This window comes from Larus michahellis, chromosome 1 (assembly GCF_964199755.1).
Source record: "Larus michahellis chromosome 1, bLarMic1.1, whole genome shotgun sequence".
NCBI classification, from domain to species: domain Eukaryota; kingdom Metazoa; phylum Chordata; class Aves; order Charadriiformes; family Laridae; genus Larus; species Larus michahellis.
Genome location: NC_133896.1, coordinates 149,891,713 through 149,919,263, shown reverse-complemented (window position 1 = coordinate 149,919,263; position 27,551 = coordinate 149,891,713). Strand labels below are relative to the sequence as shown.

Below are 27,551 nucleotides of genomic sequence, written 5' to 3'. Positions count from 1 at the left end.
AAGAAATCACTGAAGGCACCCATAGTCATGGTCTTGCCTGTGGCTGTCTCCATTCAACCAGGGCTGCTTGTGGCTTTTTCTTTATAGACTACAGACACATCAAGAGACAACATAAGCACCCACGTTCAATCTTACCGCCTGTATTTTGGACAAAACTTTCAGGTTTACAATTAATGCTTGCCTTTCTGCTTCCTGTAGCTACTGGGCTTTCCAGATATGGTGACTCTACAGAAACAGATAAAACCTGACTGGAGGCGCTTCTGGCAAAATTAAGAAACATCGAGTGTGTCATTTGTTTTCTACAGGCATCTTTCGGAGTTACGGGAAGGTTACATAATGCACTACCCATTGTTTGTAATAACCTTGTACCAGAAAGCAAATATCAACAATACCTAACGACAGTGATTAAATCTTCATCACGGAAGTACAGACCTGAGACCGTAAAGCACCGTTCCATCTGGGTGGAGGCGAATCATTCGATTCTTCACGGTAACGCCATGCACAAATGATTTCTTGTCATTTAAGAAGTAAGTGTCAGGCACCCAGAGTTGATCTGCCACTCGGTTATCAAGCGTGAGGTTGAGAGGTATGCCAGCGTAAGCCAGCCTCTTATCTCTCCAGTACTGTTGAAAATACATAGTCAAAGTGTAATCCTGGTGAGGAAAAAAAAGAGAAACACAACAGTCAATCATACTTGGCGTAACTAGCTTATTTTGCTGTTGGTTTAATTCCATTTTAAATATTTCTATCACTTATTAAATAATTCTAATCTAGTATCACTTATTAAATAATTCTAAACTAGCATCACTCTAGTCTAAGGGAGAATTTAAAATCTTAAGAAATTCAGCTATTATTGGTATGTTTTGTCCTGCTACTCAATTTCTTTCATTTAGTTCCCCTGACAACTATCCGAAATTATGGTGTTTGTGGAATGATAAATGAGGTAGTAGGTAAATACTGCGATCTTCCCCATTTTTAAAACCGACAGCTGAATGCAAAAACTTTCACAGTATTTTGAAGTAGTATGCAAAATTGTTTTTGAACAATAAGCTGTAAAGATGTTGTCTATACATGTGCCTTTATGTGAGACTGCACCTTGCATGACATAAAGATTTTCTCATCAACAGGCTACATCGGTACTTAGAAGAACAGTAAATTGCAATAAACTCCTACTAATGTCAATGTCTGGGTTTCATAACTTTGTCACTTAAGGTTCATGGTGTCTCCTAAGAGCTGTGATCACTAACATAAGAGCCTAAACATGGATACAGAAGCATAAAACATCCATTTAAAAATTCTATATTTCATTTCAGAATTTGCTAACTTGACGTGGTCACGTCATAATAATGTTATGTTGAAACACTTTGAAAGTCTCAGACAATAGGCATTCATTAGCTTCATGGTATTATTAAACAAAAAATATGGGAACGTTTTAAAGTTAAGTAACAAAAAAATTGAAAAAAACAATAATCACATGAAATAGCAAAATTTCCTGTTAGGAAAGCAGAGCCTTTGTCCCTTCATTCCCTCATAACTTTCAAAGTATGGAAAGACATTTTCCTTTTTAGAAAGCCTGTTTTTATGCATGAAATAAAAAAGGTATCTGAAAATAATACTCTCTTATATATGGACAGTAATGTTTACAATTAAAATATTGGGTTTAGGTCTGATAATATTGTCATATTTAACAATGAAAAAAACGAGACGGCAAGTACAGGCCATTAAAACACTGATTTTCAAATTACAGAAGTGCTCTAAAAGACAAAACTCTTCATGAAACTCTTCACAAAGCACTGAGAAATCTATGTGATCTCCAAACACATTTAAATATTTAGCAGCAGGTGTGCAAGCCACAGGATACCTGCATTTGCATCTGGTTCTACAAGCTGGTGATGCAAATCCCCTCAGGCTTGCTGCTTGTTTGGGAAAAGGATGCTCAGGATTTCTAACTACGGCTGTTGGGAAGGGTCTATTCTTGTAATGGGTTTCGTGTGGAGACAACCCAATTTCAGGCACTGATCCTGCCCTGCTTCCCTCATGCCCTCCAGCCTTTCCTTGAAATCAAATGAAACCTGAGAGCACCTTTCACACCCAGAGCCTTGGCGTTTTTTATTCAGTGATTCATCCTCTTTAATGAGGGAGCTGCTATAGCTTTAAGAAATCAATTTTAATTGCTTAGAAAAATAAATCATTATAGATATCAATGACAAGCTGTTCCCATTTTAGGAAACTAATAGGAGACCTTTGAAACCAAAAGGGCCCGGTGATGGGAGAAAGGAGCTTGTATGGAACTGCCTGGAAGGAAGGTCATCCTTCAAAACTCAAATCCAACACGACTGCTCAGGAGAACATGCTCCGACCTTTTGGTTAGAAGCTTTCTTTGGTGGGACTAATTGTCCCTGCTCATCATGGAACAAGGTACATGCCACACTGGGTGCAGTTGCCTTGCTTCCCGTAGCATGTCAGGAAGACCACATCTCTCCTCATGTTCTCTGCAACCAATTTTCTGACACTGACGGATTAGAATGAATACCCTCTACCAGCTCCGTCTTGCCTTAATTAAAACTTGTTTCTATTAACGTTCAAAATTTGCTATGTGCTTGGCTTCTATAATGGTTTGCACATCAATGTCAAGAAACTGGGGATTGTAAAAGCTGTGGACACATCAGCAGTACACCAAAAGCTCACTATGTATAAATGCACAATATACACACAAAATAATGCAAAACAGAAATAAAGAGATGGGGTGGCACTGCACAGCGTTGAAAGAAGTGAAATAGCTAGCCCTAGAATATGAGAGAAGCAGTACATTTGAGCAGAAGAGAGCTTTAGGCTGGCCTCCTTTTTCCTTTGGCTTGAGATACAATTCATGTTAACAGCTAATGAATGGAGTAATTAACTAGCTAAGTAAAACATATGTAACAACACATGCAGTAATAGTCTGTCATTTTATTTGTTTATTTAACTATGGCAGGGAACAATGGAGAAAAAAGTTTACAAATTGCACACAGCCACAGCAACATCCAGCAAACGTCAAGAACTTTCAGTGGCTTGACTGAAAGACAAACTTTCAAAATACATCCTCTGAGGTACAAATTTTATTAGTACGTTCTCAATTAACCTTGACTTCTTATTTCATCTTAACTCTAAATAAAAAACACCTACCTATATATCTGCTAATGTATGCAACTATATTTGCACGTATTGAAAGCAATGATACCCCAATAAGTTATTTCCAAAAGAAGTACATTATTGCATGTGAAATACCAGTTTATTCACAGTTCTTTGCTGGGGATCTAGTAAGGAAAAAGCTCAAGCCACATCTTCTGCAATGGCAATATACTGTCCAGATGCACTGACGCGTCTGACTAACCCAGCTCTCTGCACTTTGAACAACAGGCAAGGCACAAATAGAGTGCCCGAGCAAGCATGTGTGCTACCACACACCTTGAAGGATCACTGTACACTTGTGCTCTGTCAGCCTGACCTGCTCTGAAGGCCATGGGATAGAAAGAATGAATACGAATCATGCTTTTTCACCATCACACTTTTTCCGATCACCTCAAGGCAAAAGGCAGCAGCAAACTCAAATTAGAACTACACTGCAACTCCTTGGCTGTGCAAGGAGCGATGAAGTGAGCAGGAAAGGCCAGTTCCTTAGGGCGGCTCTACAAAAGTCACCACCAACAGAACCTAAGCTTATTTAAACCCGTAAGGATGTCAGCTCTCATTCTTTCATTAGCTAATTTGCTAGGCTTTGTACCCATAAAGGAAGTTTTCCCCCTTTCTACGCTCCAGAGGGAAATGCAAAGGTGGTTTGAGTGTGGACTGGAAAAATGCCCTAGGTATTTGTCAGGTAAAATGAGAAAATGGACTTTTACCCCTAGGTAAGCAGCCTACAAAGTTTATTAAGGGCTATCTTCCTCCAGGGGAGCTTATGGTGACTAGCACTGATATAGAGGCCAAAGGGCAGATGTCTAAAGCTAGAAGAGATTAATCCCACTACAGCTACTGTATTAGGGTGCTATTATATGTCAAAGATGACACAGAGTTGCCAGCTTTAGGAAATTCTAACTACTGCACAGAGCAGTGGACAATTTTCTCAGCAGCAAAGACCTCCATAAATCATAATTTTTTTCCCACACAATACCATGCCACATTCAAGGTCCCCCTTTCACCTCTCCAGTTCCTCACAGTAATAGACGCTTCAGGTGGAAAATGGTAAGAAAATCACTCAAAGCCCTGAAAGAAGGACAAACCCAGTGCTTCTGAAGTACAGGAGAAATGTCCTCAAAATAGGAAAAGCTAGGCTGCAGAAGAAACATGAGCTTTCTTTTGTATATTCAAAGACCATGAAACATCCTACAAGGACAAAGAACAATGACGAGCATCCCTTGACTTTCTAGCACTGCCACGGTGCCACTAATGTAAGGAAAGGCACACAGAAAGGTGTGCTGGTGTTTTTTCAACATAATTTCCCCCTGAGGAAAAAAAAATAAAAGAAAAAACTCAAATAGTAGATAATACTAGGGAAGGAACTTAGATACAATGGTAAAGAGGCCTCTATCGCAACGGAGCATAATATATCTGTATTCTTTGTGTGTATTAGCTGTGATTTCAAAACATCTGAAGCAAGAATTATAGAGACTTACAAATACTATATGATGCTAACCTTGTACAAAAAAATTTTTAAGCGTTTTCTACATGATATTTGTCTCTTCACATACTGAACATACCATGTAGGAAGCACGCTATGATTTAACTACAAAGCCACTTCAGAATGTGCAATAGTATGCTACTCTACAGTACCTAATGCACTGGCTATAGGACTAACGAACAATAAATAATAATATGCTGCAATACGAACAGCAAACGATAATTTGTTTTCTATTACAGGGTTTGTTTTTTCTCTCCTCCACCCAATAAAAGGGAAAGAAAAATTTAAAAATATAGTTTACTCATCAAAACAAAATTAACAGCATTGTATCAGCAATAATGCTCTAAAATTGACTGTCACTGTTTACAGTCTTGGTGTGTTATCTATCAAGGATGTTAAAGTTTTCCATTAGCTGAAAAAATCTTGTGTTTCTTCAAAATGACTACTAGATAGAACACTATAATTAATAATTATGATGGAATACTGTTCATATGGCAGTTATAAAAAGAATTTATTCATGCAAAACAAAAATAAATATATTGAAAGTTACTGTAAATATTGGAAAAAGTTATACAAAAAACTATTCTGCTGCATGGGAGGACAGCCTTGTATCTACTTGAAGTGCAGATTCCTGTCTTAGATTTGCATTTGAATCTAAATTCCCATCCTGGTTTTCTTGACCAACAGACAAATGTGATTATTACCATTGGCTTGTGGATTATTTATTTTGATGAGTTAATAAAGTAAATACTCATTCAGCGGATAAACAGATGTGTTGAAAATCCATGTCTTAGTCTCCATATAACTTCAAGGTCTCTTTCCTCAACTTCTACATAATTTCAAAACTTAGATATGGCTGCTGTAGTGTAAGGAGCTATTTCTGAAGCATTGATGATTGAGTTACATTCTTCCCAATCAGCCCAAAGTGAGTTGCAAAGCCAAACTCATAAATCCTACACTTTGACAACATAGCTGTAAATCTGTCCCCCTACTATACACAGAAGACAACTGAGAAACAGATTCATGGACACATTAATTCACGTAGTTAAATATGAACATAATAAAGACATATTCAGAAAGGCTAACCTTAGGAAGTCAGAATTTACCAGCAATAATAGTCTGCTGTGTGAGATGATCGCTTAATTTTTTTTCTCAGCATTCAAAGTTTTCTAAAAGGTTCAGCAACTTTCATATTCAAAAAAAAAGCTTTATTGAAGAAAAGATTTATTAAAGAAAAATTTCCATTACATTTTACCTGTTGACATTTTGATTTGCCCAATGTCTAAACTACATATTACTTATTTAATTGTCAGTGAATGGAGAAAATCACCAAACTCTGTCCTTCTGCAAAGTCTTCTACAGGAAAACTGCCTGATTAGAACCTCTTTGGTGTTAGATGTAGTTCATGAGCAGCCTGAGTGAAGGAGATTTGTGCATACACTCAGACACACACATCCACCCTACCCCTCCAAAGCACCTTCCTCTAATGTTTCTTGGTCTACATGCAGTTATACTCAATATTCATCTCACCTATAAGATCCTGATCCAGGCTTCTCTCTGGCACCACTCAAAAAACCCTATAATAATGACCAGTTGAAAACACGGCACATATTTTCCCAAGCATGTTGCTGAAATACTCTTCTGTTAAGAAAATGTAATACTAAAGCACTGATTTCAATTACACTGATTTCACTGTGACCCTCCATATATCCATGTTCTCTTGGCATCCTTTGTACCAAACTGCCATGATTTTTTTCCTCTTTTACTGAAACACGCGAGGATGGTGTTATAAGTAAGGAAATATTTAGCCTTCAAGAAACCATTTGATGCCAAAACCCAAAGTTTTCCAAATAAATGTATGATTACGTGGGTCTTTCCTGCCCTCTTATACCCTTTGCCACAAGAGTTTCCATCTCCAACACAACCACAGTGCCTTCTCCGAAGAGCCTGTTCCCCACTGAGCATCTCCAGGTGCTCCAAGGAGGGTTGCCATACCAACCAGCGCTTGGCTTTCTGCAGGCAAAGGGAGCACGGTTGACATAGCAACCGGCCAAAGCAGCTTCTCCCCAGCTTTTCAGGGACAGGTGTTGGTCACTGCAACAGAAATTAAGCTTCTTAACAGGAATGAGGGGAGCAGCCAGGCACCCTTGGTGGGCACTGCCCCATGGCACCTTCCTGCCATGGCCACAGGAGCTTACTACTCAAAAGCTGGGTATTGGCTTTTCTCTGTATGTGTTCCTCTGCCCACAACAAACTGACAGGGATGCCCTCCCGCTCTTGGGGTGTTCTCTCATCCACACATCAAAGGACGCCAGCTGACAAGGAAGCAAATGCTTTGTCTCAGCTTTGGTAGGCAAATACAGAGAGAGACAGAAGAAAGTTCCTGCAAACACTTCAGGGATGTAAGTCAGGGCAATAAGAAGTCAGTCTGGGCTATTTAATCCCTGACAGATGGGGGTGGGGGAAGAATACTTAAATATATTTCTTCTCTGATTCAGAGTATCACAGTTAGTGTATCACAGCATCACAACACCATAGGCTTCTCAGTAGTCAGGAGTTTCTATTCCCAAAGGGCTGATCAAAAAAAGACTAACATACACCTTTACACATCAGGGGTATCATATTCTCTGATCTGGTGGCAGAAAGCTAGTTAAAAGAAGTATGGTTTTTCACTACACCCCTGAAGATCTGTCCAAAGATTAGGTGGCAAATTGCAATCAAAATCCACTTGATGATGGACAGATACAACAAAAAATTCAACATCTGAAGAAGCCCTCCTAAACAAGAGGAATAGAAATAGAGATGTCAAATGTTTAGATGTTATACTTCAAAACTCTGAAAGAGATCAAGTCAGAAAAAAATCCACCAAATATCCTGGAAAAAAAAAGACTTATAAGAAAGAAAAATAATCCTACGCTTACTGAGGCACAGAACTTGCTTCATGAAGCACAAATTTATTTATTTTAAAGCTGACAGGACCTCAAGACAACAGGTACATTTAATTGCACTAATTGAAATCCTGCTAACAACCTACCGGGAAGAAAAAAAATCAACCTTTATCAGCTGTCAGATGGTTCCCACGATTGAGGCAGCTGACCTTAGAGAGATGGGAACTGACAACTAATGGATTGTGCCTCCTACACAGTAGCGGGATGTGCCACAAGTGAGTTGGAGAAACGAGCTAGCGCCCTAAAATCTTAAAGCTATGGTTTGGGTTTTTTTCAGTTATGAGATACGAACAGAGGCTAAAAAATTGGGATCTACCAGGTACCCATTTTCGAGAATGAAGGACTTCTCACACTTCTACTTTGTTCTTTCAATAAATATTATCAGCTTATGTCTCTCTTTGGTATTACTTGAATTATCAATAAAAATCTGGAAGGAAACACAAAACTCAAAGGAAACCCTATAAGTTGAAATTATTTGTCACATTTGTTCAGGTCTTCCTACTTCTTAGACTATTGCATGCATAATTCTTTTACTGTTTGCAAGGTGCTCCAGGACAGCAGGGATGGAGTTAGTTAAGACCCTCCATAGTTCTTTTTCCTCTTCTATTTTACTAGATACACAGATGTGTTTCAAATAATGTGACCATACATATACAGTTCCATGCCCCTCTTATTTGCTATGATTAAACATGAAAACCCTCCAAAACAATTTTCAGTAAACCCATATATCAGACCAAAAAGTCTACAATCTTTTTGTCACCATGGAATTGCAAAAAGACCTTTCTAAAGGCACTCCAGAACTCGTATGATATGTTTTTAATCACTCCAGAGTTCAGGAATAAAACAAAACTATATTTAGAAACAGAGAGCTAACGGAAACATACCCTTGAATGAAAAATGAAATGCATATCGGTTCACATCCACACTTTTTGGTTAAAAAAAGGAATATTTACTCCACTGTGGGGAGAACTTTTTAAATTTTCTCACCTCCAAACCTATTCATTTGCTGACTCCGGGAGCCAGCCAGTCTCACTGGCAGTAGAGCAGCAAGGCTGATGCCCAGATTTCTACTTGCTGTCTGTGATTATCTGAACCACCAGATATTCTTACAGGAAATCCCATTCCAGACAGACACCACGAACGAAATGCCCTTTGAGAAAGAGAGTGGGAACACGCTGGCCATCAAATGCTTTTAAAATGCGTAACTTGAAACATGATCTGTGTATTTTTCAGTATCGCAGCATACACCATTTGGGTATGCCAGGCCTGGGGGGCATCCCCAGATCTTGTTGGCCCTGCTGGTCCCCTGGGGCTCTTCCTACCCTGCCCAAAGCCCAGGACCCCATGATAGACCCCCAAGGCCGTCAGACACTGCCCCAACGATGCTGCAGCAGGGCTGATCTCCATCTCCCCACAGCCCTGCCCTGCCTGGCCATGGGGCCCTGATTCAGGCCCACCCACAGGGCCATGTCCGGGCCTTGGCCCGTCCCTATCCCCATGGAGGTGCCCGATGCCCAGGGCTGGGGCTGCCCTGGTGCCCCCGGCGGCTCTGCGCCTGGCTGGGGGTGGGACAGGCCCTGGCTGCCAGCCCCTGTCGTCCTGTCCTCCATGGGGAGCCACCACCACCACGGACACCATGACAGGGTGTCCACAGCAACTCTGTTTTTTCATATGTAAATGGGCAGTTCATCTTGACCAGGATGTTATGTGTTCGTTTTTAAGGAAGGAAATAAACCCCGCCATGGCAGCGGCTTGGAACTAAATGATCTTTAAGGTTCCTTCCAACCTAAACCATTCCATGATTCTATGATTCTATGAAACTAGAAGAGATTTCTCTGCAATGGCTGAGAGTTGGAAAGGTGATCAGCAAACTGCCCTGGGCAGCCTATTCCCTTCCCTCCCAGGCACGTTACTTAGGCTGCCAGCTTCCCTCACTTCACCCTTTCACTCTATCAGCAACGCTAAATCCAACTTTACGTCTTGCAGTCACAAAATTGGGATGCATGCTAAGTCAAAAGGAAAACTACGCATTTGCTAAGAACTCATTACTGCGGGTACGATAAACTCATCACGTGCCACAGCTATGCTCATAAAACTTGGTAAAGCGCAAAATAAATAAATGGGTAACAAAAGCCAAAAGCTGCATCCGAGAGGAAATATTACAGCGTACGTGATATTCAACCCCCACACAAACCTCTTGCTGTACAGAGACTTGCAAAAGAAGTGGAAAAGAGTGTGCCCCAGCCAGTGCGTTTAAAAAATTAGGCTGTGAGTGATTTTAAAGGCAAATGTCTTGCTGAGGGAGCGTCTCCCCTCCTGCACATGACCCGAAAACCCTGCAGAGATCTGCTAATAGCTTCTGGAACCAGGGAACCAAAATCTGTCACTGCGTAAAGAAAAATGAGGAAGGTTTCAAACTGTAATGCTGGCTGGCTCCTGAAACCACAAACAGGATGGTCTAAACAACCGACATGAAACATGTATTTATTCACAAATATTCCAGTTTTAGTATCTGGATTTTTTGAAGCAGAGTTCTCTGATGACAGCAGGTACTCCCAGGGTTTTTTATCTACTTAGGATACTTAGAGCAAAGCTGATCCTGTAGTGGATAATGTGTTGGTTACTTTCCCCTTCATGTGAATCTCATGAGGTTCAACAAGGCCAAGTGCAAGGTCCTGCACCTGGGTTGATACAATCCCAGGCACAAATAGAGGCTGGGCAGAGAATGGGTTGAGAGCAGCTTGGAGGAGATAGACTTGAGGGTGTTGGTGGACAAGAAGCTCAACATGAGCCGGCAATGTGCGCTCACAGCGCAGAAAGACAATTGCATCCTGGGCTGCATCAAAAGAAGCATGGCCAGCAGGTCAATGGAGGTGATTCCCTCTACTCTGCTCTCTTGAGAACCCACTGCATCCAGCTTTTGGGCCCCCGACATAAGAAGGACATGGACCTGTTGGAGAGAGTCCAGAGGAGAGCCACCAAGATGATCAGAGGGCTGAAGCACCTCTCCTATGAAGACAGGCTGAGAGAATTGGGGTTGTTCAGCCTGGAGAAGAGGAGGGTCCAGGAGACCTTATAGCAGCCTGCCAGTACTTCAAGGGGGCCTGCAGGAAAGATAGGGAGGGACTCTTTATCAGGCAGTGTAGTGATAGGATGAAGGGTAACAGATTTAAGCTGAAAGAGGGTAGGTTTAGGTTAGATATTAGGAAGAAATTCTTTACTGTGAGGGTGGTGAGACACTGGAACAGGTTGCCCAGAGAAGTTGTGGATGCCCGATCTCTGGAAATGTTCAAGGCCAGGTTGCATGGGCTTTGAGCAACCTAGTCTAGTGGGAGGTGTCCCTGCCTGTGGCAGAGGGGTTGGAATTAGATGATCTTTAAGGTCCCTTCCAACCAAACCATTTTGTGTCTATGGTTCGATGATCTACATATAGTAAAAATACTTTCCTCAATGTTCTTGTAAGCTATTTTCCAACATCAACATGTGGGTGCAATACGAGGTACCTGCAAAGACAAAAAACTGTGAATGTATTCTGCCATATGGTCACTTCAAGTAATCGAATGTAGAAGAGGCTACTTGTGTTTTGCGACATTCCTCCTAGTGTGGTACCAACTGGGAGGACAGAAGGCAAATATTTTTATTTCCTTGGAAATTTGTTGAAAACAATGAGAACTGAAAACTTGGTTTGTATACCTCCCTTACACAAAGTGTTTTTCTCTCTCTAGACAGTTACTCTGCTGTATGTAATGCCTGTCCTGCAGCAAAATTAATTGTATAAATCTGTGCTAGGTGGACACACTGATTTCAAAGGCACTCCTTGAATTCAGAAGTAAAGACCCAGACCAGTTATTTAAAGAACTGGAGCCTTCCCTACCACAGGTATAGCCTATAACCACCGCTCAATTACTTACCTAATTCATCTACTATTGTCAAATACCTCAGAAGCGGCAAAGTGCATTTAAGAGGCAAGAAATCATTTTCCCCACAAGGCCTGTGGGTGAAGAAAATGTGGCTGACTAAAGGAGCATGAGCAAACTGCATTATATACCATTGCTTTCAGCCAGAGATTAGTATTCTGCAGAGCACCTCAGTTAGGATAATCAGATGGCCTCCTCAAATACGAAAATTATATCCTTGATCACTACTTCTGCTCTTGCGCTGGCAGTGCTTTTTCATGCTGGCTGGAGAATCAGTCTTTCGGACATCAGCATAGGGATGAAGGGTTTGGATTCATCAGGAACTGGACAAACTTTATACAAATTCTGCACAGCAAAAATAGGATTTAGGTAAAGCTGCTGGAATTAAAAACCATAAAGGTTACTGGAGAAGGGGATTGAATTAAAGACTATAGGAAAGTCAACAGGTGCAGAAGAAAATGTGGCTTGGGGGATGAATCATAGAGGGGTGAAATTATAAAAGCTTTATATCCTTGAGCAAAAGATAAGACTGAAGCTGGTAAAACTCATTTAGGACACAAGTTAAGCTCATTCTGCACCAAAAATACCATTTAAAGATAGCACAGAAAAACAAGCAACCAGATCAAATGCATACATGCTACTATTGAAATGCTAGAAGTTTTTAAATAAGATGAAGGAAGTAGGATATTTATTTTTAAGTGAGAATATTCACCTAATAGGAGCACCAGAGACTCAATGGAAGGAAAGCAGTCGGTAGAAACCTGTAACACAAAACAAACTACATCATAGGCAAGAAAAAGAAGGATGTAGTTTATGTTAAAGAAAGCTTTGCATCAGATAGTTAACTGTACTGAATATTACACTCTATGGATTAAGATGCCAGGCCTACATAAGTATTAGAAATAAGTTGTCACTGCCTAATCAGGATGACAATGGTGTTAGTAAGGTGCCAAGAGAGATTTAAGAGACAGCAAAAAAACCAAATTAGTAATCAGAAAATTCAAGCACCCCCACATAGACTGGGTAAATGTCAGGTTGGGGTGTGATGCAGAGACTAAATGACACCACAAATGACTGATTCATGGAGGAGCTTTTGGTGAAAGCTGAAACACGGCAAGACACTCTTGACTTGGTTCTGAGCAACGTGCAAGTCACGGGTCAAAATACTGTGACAGAAGAACTGCTCCATAACCCTGATGTAATTGGGAAATCATCTTTTAAAACCAAGAAAAATCTAAAATGACATAAAAATAGCCTTCAATTTCAAAAAGTAAGCTGTATGAAAATGAGGCAGCTGGTTTCCAAGTTGGAGAAGAGATTGTTTCTAGTCATCGTAATTGAACTATATATCAAAAATAACTGTTGAGTAACAAACAAACAAAACCCAGAATGTTTAAAATTTCAGTTAAACAATTTTATTAGAACTAAAAAGATGTACTTCAAAAATAAGAAGTCACATCTGAAGGTGAAGAAATAGCTAAGAAGATAAACATAGAAGAGCAAGCCAAAACCACATAAACAGTAATTTGCTAAAGACATAGGCACTTACTATAAGTTATCAAATGGTCTTAAGGAAAGCCTTGTAGAACAAGAAAGTATTTCCTGCCATGGAGTAATGACCAGGTGAAAGATAAGAAGCAAACAACAGAGCTCAGCAGCCAGTTTTCACAACAGCAGGAGTACACTTGCAGACCTGAATGGAGACCTGTGCAGGACTTCATTCTGGTCATCATCCTCATAAACAGCATAGACAGGGGATGCGCATTAAGGTGCTTATATTTGCTACAACATTTCCCAGGATAATAAAAACGAAAGATGCGAGTGTGAGGAAGTGCAGAAGAACAACGGCATTCTGAACACCCCAGTGATAAAACAGATAAAAGTCAATCTGATGCACAGTAATGTATATGGAGAAAAAACAATCCTAACTATGGACCAAGTGGTAGGTTCTGAGCTAATTATGACCACTATGAAAAAAAGGTTGCGATATTAATCAGCAGTTTTATGAAGAGATCAGTTCAATATTCTGTAAATTCAAAATAAGCACACCGAATGCTAAGATGGCTTGGAAAAGCAATAAAAAAAAAGGAAAAATCATTGCACTGCATCATTTTACTCTACTTAATCTATTGAACACTGCGTACAGTTCTGGTCCCTGTACCTAGGGCAGAGCATAACAAGGTACCAGGAACTGCAGCAAGGGGAATGAACGGCACAGAACATCTCCCATATGAAGACAGACTAAACACACAAGGACTTTTCTAACCACGAAAGAAGCAACTAAGAGCTATATTGCAGATATGTCTATTAACTTTATGGAGTAGGCCAACAAGTACTCATAGCTCCTCACTTTGAAGAAACAGAGATCAGAAAAATAAATTACCAGATGTTGGCCTCAAAACAAATGAAAGGATACTCTATTTTCATGCGTATGTGTACAGATGTGCATGTTTAAACTGGGCAGTTCTTACCCACTGCCTGACACCAAAAATATGCAGGGGTCCCTGCTGTTTGATGCTGGAAGAACATCAAAGAAATACCACAATTTAGTCTCATCCTACTTTTATACTCTTCTTGAGGCTTCACCATTGCCCACAGCTGAAAACAGTATACCGGGAAAGATGGACTTCTGGTCTAACTTCACAACACTGTTCTCAACTCTTTACTTTCTTGGAGTGAGCTATTAAGTCATTTAGGACTTCACTGTATTGTTCATGAGCTGATGAGCTTGTCCTGTGGTGTTAATAAGGACTGCTGTCGGGACTGACAACTAATTGTTCCAGGGAGAAAGAAGTAGAAGTTATGACCTGGAACACTTACGCAATTCATTTTTGATTCAACTGCACATGAAGATAATTTTGTACATGAGATTTTTGCAAATAGCATAAATATGCCAATGTAGAATATTTAACTGCCTGTCAAAGTTCAGAATTTATTATAGAGGCGCTTCTTTAATGATGTTGAGTGATAGTTATGTTCACTTTAATTTGTCTAACATCTGCTCCTGGCAAATGTAAGCAGATGCGTCTAATTATTACCTTTCGATACTTGTATATGCATAGCATGAATAAGAATATGAAAAAGTTAGATTTTTGTAAAGTAGAGGTAAAATTCCTTTGAAGCAAACGACAGAGCAATGAATCAGATAGATAGCTAAAATATCTATTTTATAGTTGGGAAGTTAGCAAATAAACACAGGAGATACATTATTCCAATTGAAAACCTTGTTTGAAGATGATAGATATATTTAGTCTATGTGAAATTTAAATTAGTTTGGCGCTCGAAGTCAGAACTGTGTTCTTTCCTATTTATGTTGATTGATAGGGGTAATATTCTTGACCTTATTTTCCAACTGCAACACCATTCACATTTTATTTCAGTGTTTTTTACATGCTGAAAGATTTTTAAATTAGTTAAAACATCAATTAAAGCAGTGCATTTACCCTTTTTAACACAACACAACAATTACATACATTTCTGGTCAATGTCAGGAGACAGAAGTTTAACTATAAATCCTCCGCAGAAGGATTCTCCACTCAGTTATGTCTGTCTCATCAAATTGGCACCTCGAATCCCATAGCCCCTCGTGCAGCCTCTCCACCGCTCTCACCTACATCTCTAGCCCTAGATTTTGGGTCAGTTGTTGACAGCACAGCTCTTGGACTTGCTGCTGTGCCCAGGGACAAATTGCTACCACTCAGCTGGTTGCCACCATGCAAGCCTGCAGGCAGGCAACGCCGCTCGGCTGACATGCAGGATCTTTCTGCGGTGCAAGGGAGTAGCTGTTGGCTTTACTTCCGTAAAAATGAAAAAAAACTAAACCAAACTGTGTTCAGTTTTAGGCCACTTACTACAAGAAAGGCATTGAGGTACTGGAGTGGGTCCAGAGAAGGGCAACAAAGCTGGTGAAGGGTCTAGAGCATGAGTCCTATGAGCAGCAGCTGAGGGAACTGGGGTTGTTCAGCCTGGAGAAAAGGAGGCTGAGGGGAGACCTTATCGCTCTCTACAACTACCTGAAAGGAGGGTGTAGCCAGGTGGGGGTCGGTCTCTTCTCCCAAGTAACAGGCAGTAGGAGAAGAGGAAAAGCCCTTAAGTTACACCAGGGGAGGTTTAGGATGGATATTAGGAAAAAATTCTTGACTGGAAGGGTTGTCAAGCATTGGAACAGACTGCCCAGGGAAGTGGTTGAGTCACCATCTCTGGAGGTATTTAAAAGATGTGAGGATGTAGTGTTGAGGGACACGGTTTAGTGGTAACTTGCCAGTTAACAGTTGGACTTGATAATCTGAAAGGTCTCTTCCAACCAAAACTATTCTATGAATCTATTTCTGACAGGTTGCTGTCTTCCCTGTCCCTGGCGTGGCTGCTGCTCTACATGGCAGCATGCTGGAGTCTCTGGACTCTTCGGGGTTACAAAACGTATTGCACAAAGAGGGTGCGACAGGTTTCTAGGGCGATTTGATCAGGAAAAAAAAAAAACCTTGACAACTGTTGCAAGAACAACATAATCTCAAGCAAATCAAGAAGTCATACCATTTGCACCAAGTGCAAAGTTGGTTAGGTTATCACCTCTCATACACCGAGCACAGATCACGCCAGTAAAGAAGGAAACATTCGACTTTAAATATCTGACTATTTAATCCACAGATAAATTCTTTCAGCAGTTTAAATTTTAAGGACAATTGTTTCACTGTTAAATGATCTGATTTTATTCACAGTATGTAGACAAAATGGCTCCGCTCATAACCAAATATCAAATTTTTTACATGGTAAAAAACCAACCTGCAAATAGTTCAAGTTCTGATAGATAAGAAAGATGTTTCTAAAACTGTACTGCATGCCAATATGTATCGCTGGACAAGCTAAAAATAATTATTCATCCACCTTAGTGTGGTAGAGTGAATTTTGATTCTGTTCCTATCTATGCAAACAGATACTTTTTCTACACAACTAGCTAGTTTCTGTCATGACTATAATAAGTTTATATCTTCTTTCTAATTAGAATTGCAATTATCAGCTACTAGCAGAAACAGAATTACCAAATCATTAATTACATAAAACAACAACAAAATGTAGACCGCATCTCAAAATCAGAAACGAAATGTATGTACACTCTGTACTTCACTATATAACCTAGTTTTACTTTATCTTTTTCACGTTTGCCCAGGTTCATCTCACAAAGAATTCACTCCTACACGGCCAGCTTTTCTCCATGGTCCCAAATCCAGCAGCTCACCTTCAGAGTAGAAGCTGCTGAATACTGAGCACATTAAAACATCTGACGCTATACTGGGAAAAAAAGCTCTTAGAAATGTCATGGTAATGATGAAAATGGATGCATTCGAAAAACCTGGTTGATTGGTTATCTTTTAAAACTACCTGTAACAAATGCATTTACACTAATTAAAAAATTGACTTTCTTTGAATTCAGACCCTGTTCCCAAGTGGATGATTTATGTTATGCTTAGAAAAGGCCTTTGCTAGAATTATTGATGTATGTGTTGTTATTAGAATAACAGGACATGGTAGAAATATTCCAAATGGATTCAAAAAGTGGGTCCCTGGCAATATAATAACTAAATACAAATATAAAGGATTTATCTTTCCTAACAGATATACAGATCATACACACATTTGTATGTGCAGGCATGCAGGCTTTAAATCCTGGTTCCATGCTACTGTACACAAAAGAAAAGTCCAGTGTTTTCATGTCACACTAACTCGTATTTCCAGTAATACAGCTACCCCATCCGGGCTTTAAAAAGCTACTGGTTTTATGTTAACGCTACTGGTTAATGTTACCATTTCAAAAAAGTAATTTGCTGATCATTCACAAACCATCTGAAATATACAAAGAGTCACTGCTTGCAGTTATTTTTTCAAAACCTTTACCTGACGCTATGAATTCTAGAAGGCTAATTTAATTAAAAATTATTTTAAAAATATCATTTAGGCAATATTGCTTTCTCGGAGTACCAGAATTTATTTTACATACTTTGTGTTTTCAGAATTGGCTGACCTTCCTTTGCAGGAATATTCTTGAAATGACTACGAAATGTAATGTCATTTGGGTGTTTTCAGTAACAACAAATACAAATTATATTGAAGCCTGTAGGAAATTAGCTCCTGCCTTTTATAAGGCTAGAATTTCATCGATTGTCACAGGTTCAGCCAAAGAGGATATGAAGCGGTTTGAAACTGGGGAACGCAGAAGTGGAAAGCCATGCACCAAGGGACTAAGAACGGCAGCAAAGTCAGCTGCTCAGTAGGTAGAAAGCGTGGAAGATGAAGCTGGGTATTTCGGGTGGTTGCAAGAGTACTATGAGTTGTCAGTGAAATGCACATGTGAAAGATGCTATTGTGACCCCAGCACGCACCGCGCGATGGAAATAGCGGTGTCACTGCACAAGGCATCAGTTGCGATTTCACCTAAAGCAAGGTGTCAAGTTCTGGACACCTTTCCTGAAAAACTTAAACTGGAAAAGATATAGAGAAGGGCTAATAAAAGGCCAGGGGAAGAGAGAACCTGTCTTCTGAATAAAAAACTGGCTTGTTTACCTCACTGACATGGAAAATGGAGTGCATTATGATTCTCTATCCACTGATTTCTTTCAAACTGAGTAACAGGAGGTGGAGGGAACGTGTGCACCTGCGTCTCAGCACAACACACAGTCAGGACGCACCTGGAGTGCTTACCTTGATCCTAGGGAAGGAAACACACCATGTTCCGATGCAATCTAAGACAGTTCACAATTGATTGCCCCAACAGCCACCCAGCCACAGTTCATCATTTGGCATTAACCTTTCACAGAAAGGTCTAAAATAAACTCCAATTTATATAAAGAAGCAGGCAATAGGTCTTTTTTCTTTCAAAGGTGCCTAGGTGCTGTTAGGATGTAGGCTCCTAAATTACTTATGATCTTAAACTCCTTACCAAAGATCTCATCAAATAAATTGTTCAAATTTTAATGGGAATTAATCAGAATAAATTAATCAGAATTTTTCTAATTTATTAGAAAAAACATATCAACTATATTTAGATGTTTAGTTGCCTACTTAATGTTGATCTGATTTGTTGGTCTCTGTCATTGATTGTCACTAATGAAAGATTCAAAATGTTTATTTTGGATGATTTATAGTGTTATGAACAGCAAACAGAAAGAGAAACTAAACCTGAAGTTGCGGGACCTGTCCAAGCACATTCGGGGCGAAAGCCACAAAACTATTTACATGTCTCAATGCTACTCGAGTGCATACTTCACATTGCACACACACATCAGTGTGCATTTGGAAACCTAAACATGGACCTCAAGAGCGTGTCAAACCATACGCGTGGGGTGTAATGATACTGGACATACAGCGACAAACTGCACCTCTGCAGCATGTGGAGATGCCTGATGCCACCTGCTGATGGGCTGCCTCACCAAAAAGTGATGTAAAGGCCCAGGAGTATGGGAACGGGGGGCAAGAGCACGCTTTGAGGCTGTAGTTTGCGTTGTCACGAGTCGGTAAATAGGAGTTGGAGACCTCTGTGCATTTGTGAGTTTCCCAGGAGCGGACTGATGCCCCAGTATCAGGATCCAAGTGCGACTGATGCAGAGGGAAGATTGCTCATGAAGGCTGACGAAGAAAGAAGACACAGAGGTAAAGCTCTGCTTTGGCACCCCAACGCTTGACAAAACCAGGGTGTAAGTTACAGCCCAGGTATAAGCAGTTGCTGCTTTCAGACTGTTTCTACATCACCACGTTAGCATTATCACAGTTTCGTTTTAAATATGCTTATTCTTGCATTTGAGGATTATGTTCAATTTCGACTGAAAGGAAGCATTACAAGTAGAAGATATTGATGAAAACCTGCAACAATGGTGATAGCATGCAGTTTACATGTAACTACAGTTACTGTTGTACTTAGGATGAGAGCATATTCATAGGTTTAATGCAGCAGACCTATGGCATATCCATGCCTGGATAAACATTCTCTAGAACAGAGTCATAGCAGAAGAGATGCACATTTTAAAATACTTCTGTTGTGTGATTCGGATTCTGGACTGAGCTCAGACAGACAATTTACAAATAATAGGCCAGACTCAGCTAATGTGACGCTATTAGAACTCTACAGGTTCTGATGGGGTTGTACTCCTCTAAAGAAGATGTACGCTTCTCCCAGTAAACAGTAAAATAATGATTCCTGTAGAATGCTATGGTACAAGACTAAATACAACCCAGAATTAAACATGTATGCTTCCCTCCTTTCAGGGCACACACCGCTCTTTCTGTAGGTTTCCGCCGGCTAGATAGTTCTTTCTCCTTTTATAAACTGAGTTTGTGCTCAGGCAAATTCTTCATTTATTGATTTTTTTTAGTATTCTACCCACAGACATCCATTATATGGCCTATGCCACTGGAGCTTTATCCTCTTTGCCATATTTTTGTTTCTGAGTATATCTGATTTGGTCTGTTCTTTTAAATGCATTCCTCCTTCCACAGAAATCATATTTCTTCCTCTAAATGTACTCTCCCATACTTGTTTCTGCCACTGTGCACTTTTTAGATTACACTTGTTGTTACAATACTATCAGACCAGAGCAATAGATTCCTCCTTATTTCTCTGCTGTGGATTTAGTCTGAATTCACACAGATGTAACAGTGCAGAAACTGAAATAGAACATTTTAAGGTGTGGGAATCAATCTGTTTCCACAAGCCAGCGCTTGTATTTATGGCAACGTGTTTTAATAAGTATTTCTCTTCCTTATAAAAGTGCTGTGAATAACAAGCAGTCATGCAGTTCTGCAGGGCTGGCCTTGGGAACTTTGCTGGTTGCTGTGTGTTGGGTATCACCCTACTTCTGCGCATCAACTGTTAGATGCAACCAGTTTAAACCTCATTAATCTAAATGTCTCCAAACCCCATAGGTAGTAAAAGTAGCTCCCTGCCTAGGAAAAAATACAGATTATTGAAGCCACCTAAGAACTAATGATTTTATCGATAAACTCAGGGGTTTACATGTCATCTGAGCCACCCGGGCCCAGATTTACCAGGCCCATAAATTCACCAGGCAGAAGGAAGAGGAAAGCTGGAAGACTTACAAAGTTCAGCCAAAAGCATTCTGCATTTTATTCTAAGATGATGTGCAGGTAAAAAAAGGTAACTTTGGCTACTGATCCCTCTCTCTCTGGCAGTTTCCACAGGCTGATATTGCTGTGTGTTTTACTGTTGTGTTACAGAATGAGAAGTATTCACAGGACAGACAGTTCGTTCAGGTCTAACTACCTGGATAGTTAGACATACGGCATTAAGGGAATTGCACTTAGTCATTTGGAGACTTTTGTTCGAATTATGTAGATTTCAAATCAGTTCCTCAAAAGGACCTCATGACAACTGTTGAAAGTAATTAAAATATTCATTAGCGAGGAGTGAATCACAATAGATTGCAACCAAACTAATCTGATGCAGTCATTGTTTTTCCTTATTTGTTTCCCTCATAAACAACACACATCACAACTTTCCCAGGATGCCCAAACTTCCTTCAGACGGATTAGCCAAACTATTTCTAAGCAATTTTTAAAACTCCCTTCTAAAAATAATTTTTAGAAATTTCTATTCTGAATATTGCATCTTTATTGAACATTTTACTCTTTTACTCTTCATATGCGGAAAAAAAAAGTCAATACCCTTTACTCAAAACATACTCTTTAAACACAATACTTAAAAAAATATTCTGGAGTGTATACACTTTCCCTTCACTGATCATTTTACCTGTGAAGTTGTTACCCAGAAATTTTAATCACAAAATCCTCAGTGATCTTGATCCAGCAATATTGTTCTTATTCTTTAAGTTTTTTTTAACTACTAAGGAACTTCCGAAGTTCTTTGCTGTTTTCTGTCTCAGAAGCAAAATGGAGCGATCTTAAAACGATATAACTTCAGCCCTAACCTTTGTTTAAACATGCGGTGCCATTGTTACTAGAGCCTCCAACCATAACGATGAAACCCCATTCATTTTGTGTATCTGTCACTCCACAAGAAGAAAGAGCTGCCCAGAAAACACCACCACTGAGCTTTACCTTTTTGTACATGTATGACTTAGTCATAGCAGTTTAGCTATAGCATAGACATAATCCCTGCGGCAGAGACGGAAACAATTTGGAAATACAAATGCTCTGCTGCAATGAAGTCAGAGTGGCTTGAGGGGTTGTGCTCTCCCTCGTTTGGCAGTAAGAGAAGCAAATATTTTGATTATCTATTACCATCACACGATACGGTGTCACTGGCTGATACATTTCAATCCAGTATAAATAAAAGGAACACAGAATGACACCCCTGTGCAACAGAGATTGACACTAAAAATATTTATCTGTCAAATGCCTTTACTGAAGCCAGAGGGGAAACAAACCCAAACCCTAATGCTCTCTGTTCAATAAGCCTGGCAAGTACTTCAGTCCAAAGGAGATATCACATTTGTGCAGGTATAGTTTTACCAGGAACCCAGACTTCGAACAAATAATGGAAATACCCAAAATACTATGAGGTCGGCACCTTACACGTGATTCAGCTCAGCAAGAAAAGGTACGCATCATACCAGTGTCTGAGGACAGTTTGAAAATGCAGATGCTGGAGATTTAGTTTCATTATAAAGAGATATATGAAAGGAAGAAAGGACCAGAGTAAAAATGCACCATCCATGAGGAGGAGGCTGCATGTGCAGCCCCAGGAGAAAGCCAAAACCCACAGGGGTTTTTCTGGGGCTAGAGCGTTTATAGCAACGACCAACTTATTTCTGAACACAAAAGGGATGCCTCTTTATGCACAGAGTGACCAGGAAAACACGACTTTTCATATACTTTGTTTCCTTTGTAAACAAACACCAGGATTGGACCAAATAATATCAAACTCATTCATTTCCCTTTCTCACCAAAAATGTAACAACACCCTTTATGTTATCAAACTGCACAAATCTCAGCACAGTAGTATCCACACATGCTGTTACAGTTTTAACGATTAATTAATTAATATTCACAAAACCAATTTCCTTATTTAGTACTTACAAAATTGATTCTGCCTGGAATACACATTATGAAGCAACAGGTGAACGGAAAAGCTGAAAAGAAACATGCTCCAGAGCTGTTTATATATTAATGTATTTTAATACGCCTGAAATATTTTTTTAGTGAAACCTTTATTTTTCACTTCAATTTTTGAGATTTAAGCCACCGTTGAAGCAGAAGTAATTGACACCCTGTGGATGCAGAACAAAGAAAGACAATGTTACTTTATACTTCCAGTATAAAAATAAGGGTAAACAAATGAGTTCCCAATTGCCTGTGTATAGAACTCAAGGGCTGAATCAGCTCATTCCTAGAGCTGCGCTACCCTTCCAGTGTTTCCAATTCAGGAAAACATCAGCCCATAACTAACCAGAGTGTGTGGTTAAAATCCAAGATTTGCTCATTTCTTGCTCATACAAGATTTTATTATGATCTTTAGAAACGAAATTAATTTAAAGAAGTTGTCTGCTTAGAAATAGCAAGCTGCTTCAGCTTAATGCATTTGCTGGGGGTAGCAGGTGAAAACACCTCTTTCTTTCAGACTCAGTAACTGCCATTTCAGGCTGCAAAAAATAGAAAGCAGTAAAATGTCAGCTGACACAGTGAATATCTGTATAAAAGCAATGACACAACTTGGCTAAAGTTAGGGAGATGTATGTGATAGCTGAGGGCAGTAGAGCTGTCAAGCCTGCTGTGCAGATTTTATTGTATTTCTCATGAAAAAAACAGTAACGCGGTTTATATCGTGCACTACAGATACAATATTTCTGCATTTTTTAGTGCTCACCTTCCTATCAGCACTTTTACTTTGTCACTCGTATATTAGTAGCTGCAGAATAAAGGTATGCAACAGGGTGTAATGGCTTGGTTAACTGGTATCTGCTTGTCCGCTTGTGCAATTAAATCAGCTCATTGAAAATACTAAAGCAAGCTTGATTAAAAAGTAACCTCATTTAGATAAAAAAAAAAAAAAAATTTACATGAATCGAACTAGAGAGTCTGCCAAATTTCCATGATGTCAGTTTTAGTGAAGAAGCAACCCAAAACTCCATGGGCAGCCACTCTGATGCTTCGGAGGATATTTGACGTACACAAGTGCACATCATTTGCATCCCCATAAACATGAGATAAACACATTTCTTTCTTGCATCTGTCCTCTTTCTGTAGCTTTGGACTATTATGTGATCTCTGTCTACCAATATAATCTGGCTGGCACTAACTCAAAGAGTATGTTCCTGCCAAATAGTTTTCCCTATGACAAAAATGCTTCATATTTTCGCTTCTGTACTCCCACACATATTTACATCCATCTTCGATAGCCTGTGGACTGTTGGGCCTCAGAAAACACTCAGAAAGTTTGTAGAAAAGAAACTATTTTAGCTGAAGAAAAACAATTTCAGAACATTTTTGTCTTAGAAAACACTTCAGTATTCCCATTGTCCTCAGCAGCGGGTTTGCGGATGTTGCCCTCATTGGCAGTACGTAAAGCCCAGGAGCTCACCAAAAAGAGGACAAGGATAAAAAGAGTACCCAAATGTCAAATAACTTTTCTAAGCTGGTGTCACCAGTAAACACCATGGTGAAACCAGGACACGTTTCCCCGGTACCCCATGCTGATCTGACAGTAGACATGAATAGTGAGACTACTGGTAAACGATGTAAATCACTTACTACTGATGCCAGTACAAGCTCTCCCTTTGCCTTTCATAAACCAAATGACATCATATATAAAAAGGAAAGAAAACCAGTGGCAATGATTACTAGCAGTTTTACTTCCTTTTTGACTTTTAATGAAGAGACAGCACAACAAATTACAGATGATAATAAAAATTCTATCCAACAGACACTGTTTACTTATAGTCTGTAAAAATTGAACACAACTTCATCTAGATCTATAATCATTGTATTGTTGCTTTGACGTTTGTGTGTACACACGACTTGAAAGAATATATACATTAAAACAAAATAGCTTTTTTCCTGAAATCTATAAAGTAGTGACAGAAGCCTACTTGTTCTGAAATACAAATATTACAAATATGAGAAAGCCTGTTCAAATCTAGGAATGTAAATATTGATTATGAGAGAAACTAACTTAGAATGTGTACAAGTATTTTTTTTTCTCGCGTGAAAAAAATAAATAGTACTTATTTTACAAGGATTTCTTAGAATTTTTCTTCAGTGGCTCTTTACAAAATAATTCTAGTCCACAATATAGTGTCTTTCAGTGTGTTACTTGTAGCTCATTTAGTGCTCAAGGTTTTGTTTTTTCAGAGCTCTCAGAATCTGGCACCCAAACACCAGCTTGTGACCCCGCAACACAAGTAACCCATCTCACATCTTTGAAGAAAAAGAACATTTTCACTCTACTGGATACTTGACACACAATGACTCATGAACTGAATGCTTGGCAAACAGATTAAAACACCATTTTCTAAACCTTCTAGTAGCTTGCCGACTACTTAATAATAATTCAAATTTTCCCACTCCAAACCATGGCTTCTTTTTAATTTAGGCTTGCCGTTCTCCTCTCCCTTCTCCTTCTCTTCCCTTTCCCTAACCTTCCTCTTTCCTTACTCTTCCTCTCCCCTTCCCTCTTTATTCATTTCTTATCAAAAATAACAAAGGTCATCATTTCTGCCATTATGCAGTGAAGGTAATGAAGAGACACTCAAGTGGATGTTGGATGACAACAGGAATGGTACCCCATGAGAAGCTTGCCCAGAATACTCTGCTGTAGTTTAGTGCCAGTGTTTTGCATTCTTAATTCTCCAGCCCTGGACTCCTCCTGAGCACAGACCCGCGATCATTTCTGAGCAGAAAGATGTGACCACATATTTCAGTTACAGCTTCCATATTCTGAACACTTGTGATCATTGAAAAACTCCTTCACAGCCAGTAATACCAAATATTGCTGGACATTAAAGAGGCAGAAACTTCCAAGGAAAGAAATACTACACGCTACAATAAACATCTGAAATGAAGCCAGTCTTCTATTTTGTTGTTGTACGGAGAGTGACTGTAAATACAGGCTATATGATGACCATGCTTTCTTTTTCATGAATGACAGGAAAAAGAAAAAGAAAACATCTATTACTTCTTCAGAGAGCATAAGTGTTTAGGCCCCGGCTCATCCCACTGACTTTTAAGCACCTACATGAGTGAGGCACGTAATTGCCCCGGGCCAGTGGAGAAGGCAACTTATTCTAGAGGGCCATTTAGGTCTTAGGCAAGCTGAAGCATCGGGAGGTGCGCTTCTCTTTCCATTGAGTGCATATGCAACCTAGGACAAATTTAGGCTTGTAATTTAGGCTCATAATTTAGGCACCTCTTATGAACTCCAATTCTGTTTTCACAGGCAAGTTACTCAGCTTGGTCTAATCAGAGTTGAAACAAGGCCACCTCTGAACTAAACGTATCAGAATCTGAATCAAATGTCTATTGCAAGTGCAGTTTTAGTCTTTTTCACCACATAATTGCAAGCAACTCTTGTCCGTTTCAGCCCCTCATTATATTTCTAGAGCTGAAGAGTTGATGTTTGTTTATAATAGATTTAGGAAAAGATTTAGATTTCAATTTCCTGCTGCCTCCAAATGTTCTGTAAATAGGAAGGATCATCCATTGTCTACTTACTACTCAAGATAGTAAACAGATAACTAACCTCTTCTAGTACACCATATGCCTCTATAAAAATTTCACAACACATTTGCTTGTAGAAATAAAGCAAGAAATAACACACCTCCTTCAGCTAGAGCTGGCAGTCACACTTGCCAGACAGACTCACAGACTACTGGACAAGCATCGGTGTGTTGCGGTCATCTTACAAACACACTCTAAGGTGGTAGGTAAAATTTTTGTACACACAATTGTTAGCTTAACTTTGTTAGACTATCGAAAGCTGTAATTTCATATTTATTAGAAACCTGTTTTTATTTACTGCGAGGAAACAGAGGGGAAGTGAACAAACAGTAATAAAATAATTAACATTATAGAAAAAAATTTAGACTCGCAATTAGACCTTAAACCCAAACTAAGTTTCTTTTTATTTCCAGAGAGAAATTAGCCCTTTGTCTGAAGGGCTTAATAATCAACAATGTCAAGCAAGTATTTGCACACTAGAGGCATAACGTGGGGAAAAAACCCTGCCTGACAGGAAATTCATTACAACGGGTGTAAATATGTAGAGGTGAACAGATCTCTGACACTAAAATTCATTCTCCTGGAGTCTAGTGTGTTTCTGCACTCTGGCGGCTCTGGCAGATCTCAGCGTATCCAGTCCTGTTACAGTAGTGCCTCCGGCTGGCCTGGAAGCTGATTCACATGTCCCTTTGGTACCTGCGGGCAGGGTTCAGTTACCAAGACACACAAACCTGCTCCTCTTCGGTATCTAAAATTTCTGCACAAGACTGCAGATAGGACGCATGACCCACTCCCCTCCCGGGACTCTACCCGGACGCCAGATGGAACACCTGTAGCACTTAAAGGGACAGTAGATAACTGTAACTGAGCAAAGGACTCCAACCCTCTCTACTACAAAATTAATACAGATTAATTAAAAAAAAAAAAAAAAAAAAAGAGTGAGATGAGCAAAAGTTGCGGAGGCATTAGACTGAAATAGCCGACTGAGTCACAAGTAGCAGGCAAAAGCATAGGCCACAAATTCTGATGTCAAACAAATTTCATGCCTCCTGTGTAACTTCTCCCACTTTCTGTTCCATTTTGCTAACTTAGTCATAGAAGAAGCCCCTGCTGTTTCTCTATCAGGGTTTCATTTTTTCTTTGTAAATGAGTCAAAAGAGAAATGAGATAAAAGATGACAAGAAATACTTAACTGATTCAACTCCTTTTCAGTCCATTTCCGGGATGTTCATTGCCAACTTTTTCACCCAGACGTCCTCAAAATAAGTTACCAGAATCAGAGTTTCAACTCCCAAAGCTGTAAACACCTCCAGATAAACAATGCTTGACAATGCAAACAACACTTGG

At 39.6% G+C, this 27,551-nt stretch overlaps 1 protein-coding gene across 1 annotated transcript in view; it reads right to left on the bottom strand.

Moving 5' to 3' along the window:
• GABRB3 (gamma-aminobutyric acid type A receptor subunit beta3) overlaps window positions 1-27,551 on the bottom strand; it is a 117,236-nt gene that overhangs the window by 36,453 nt on the left and 53,232 nt on the right. The window contains exon 4 of the mRNA XM_074608228.1: window positions 433-653. Within this exon, the coding sequence (XP_074464329.1) occupies window positions 433-653 (221 nt within the window). The remainder of the gene's footprint in view (window positions 1-432; window positions 654-27,551) is intronic.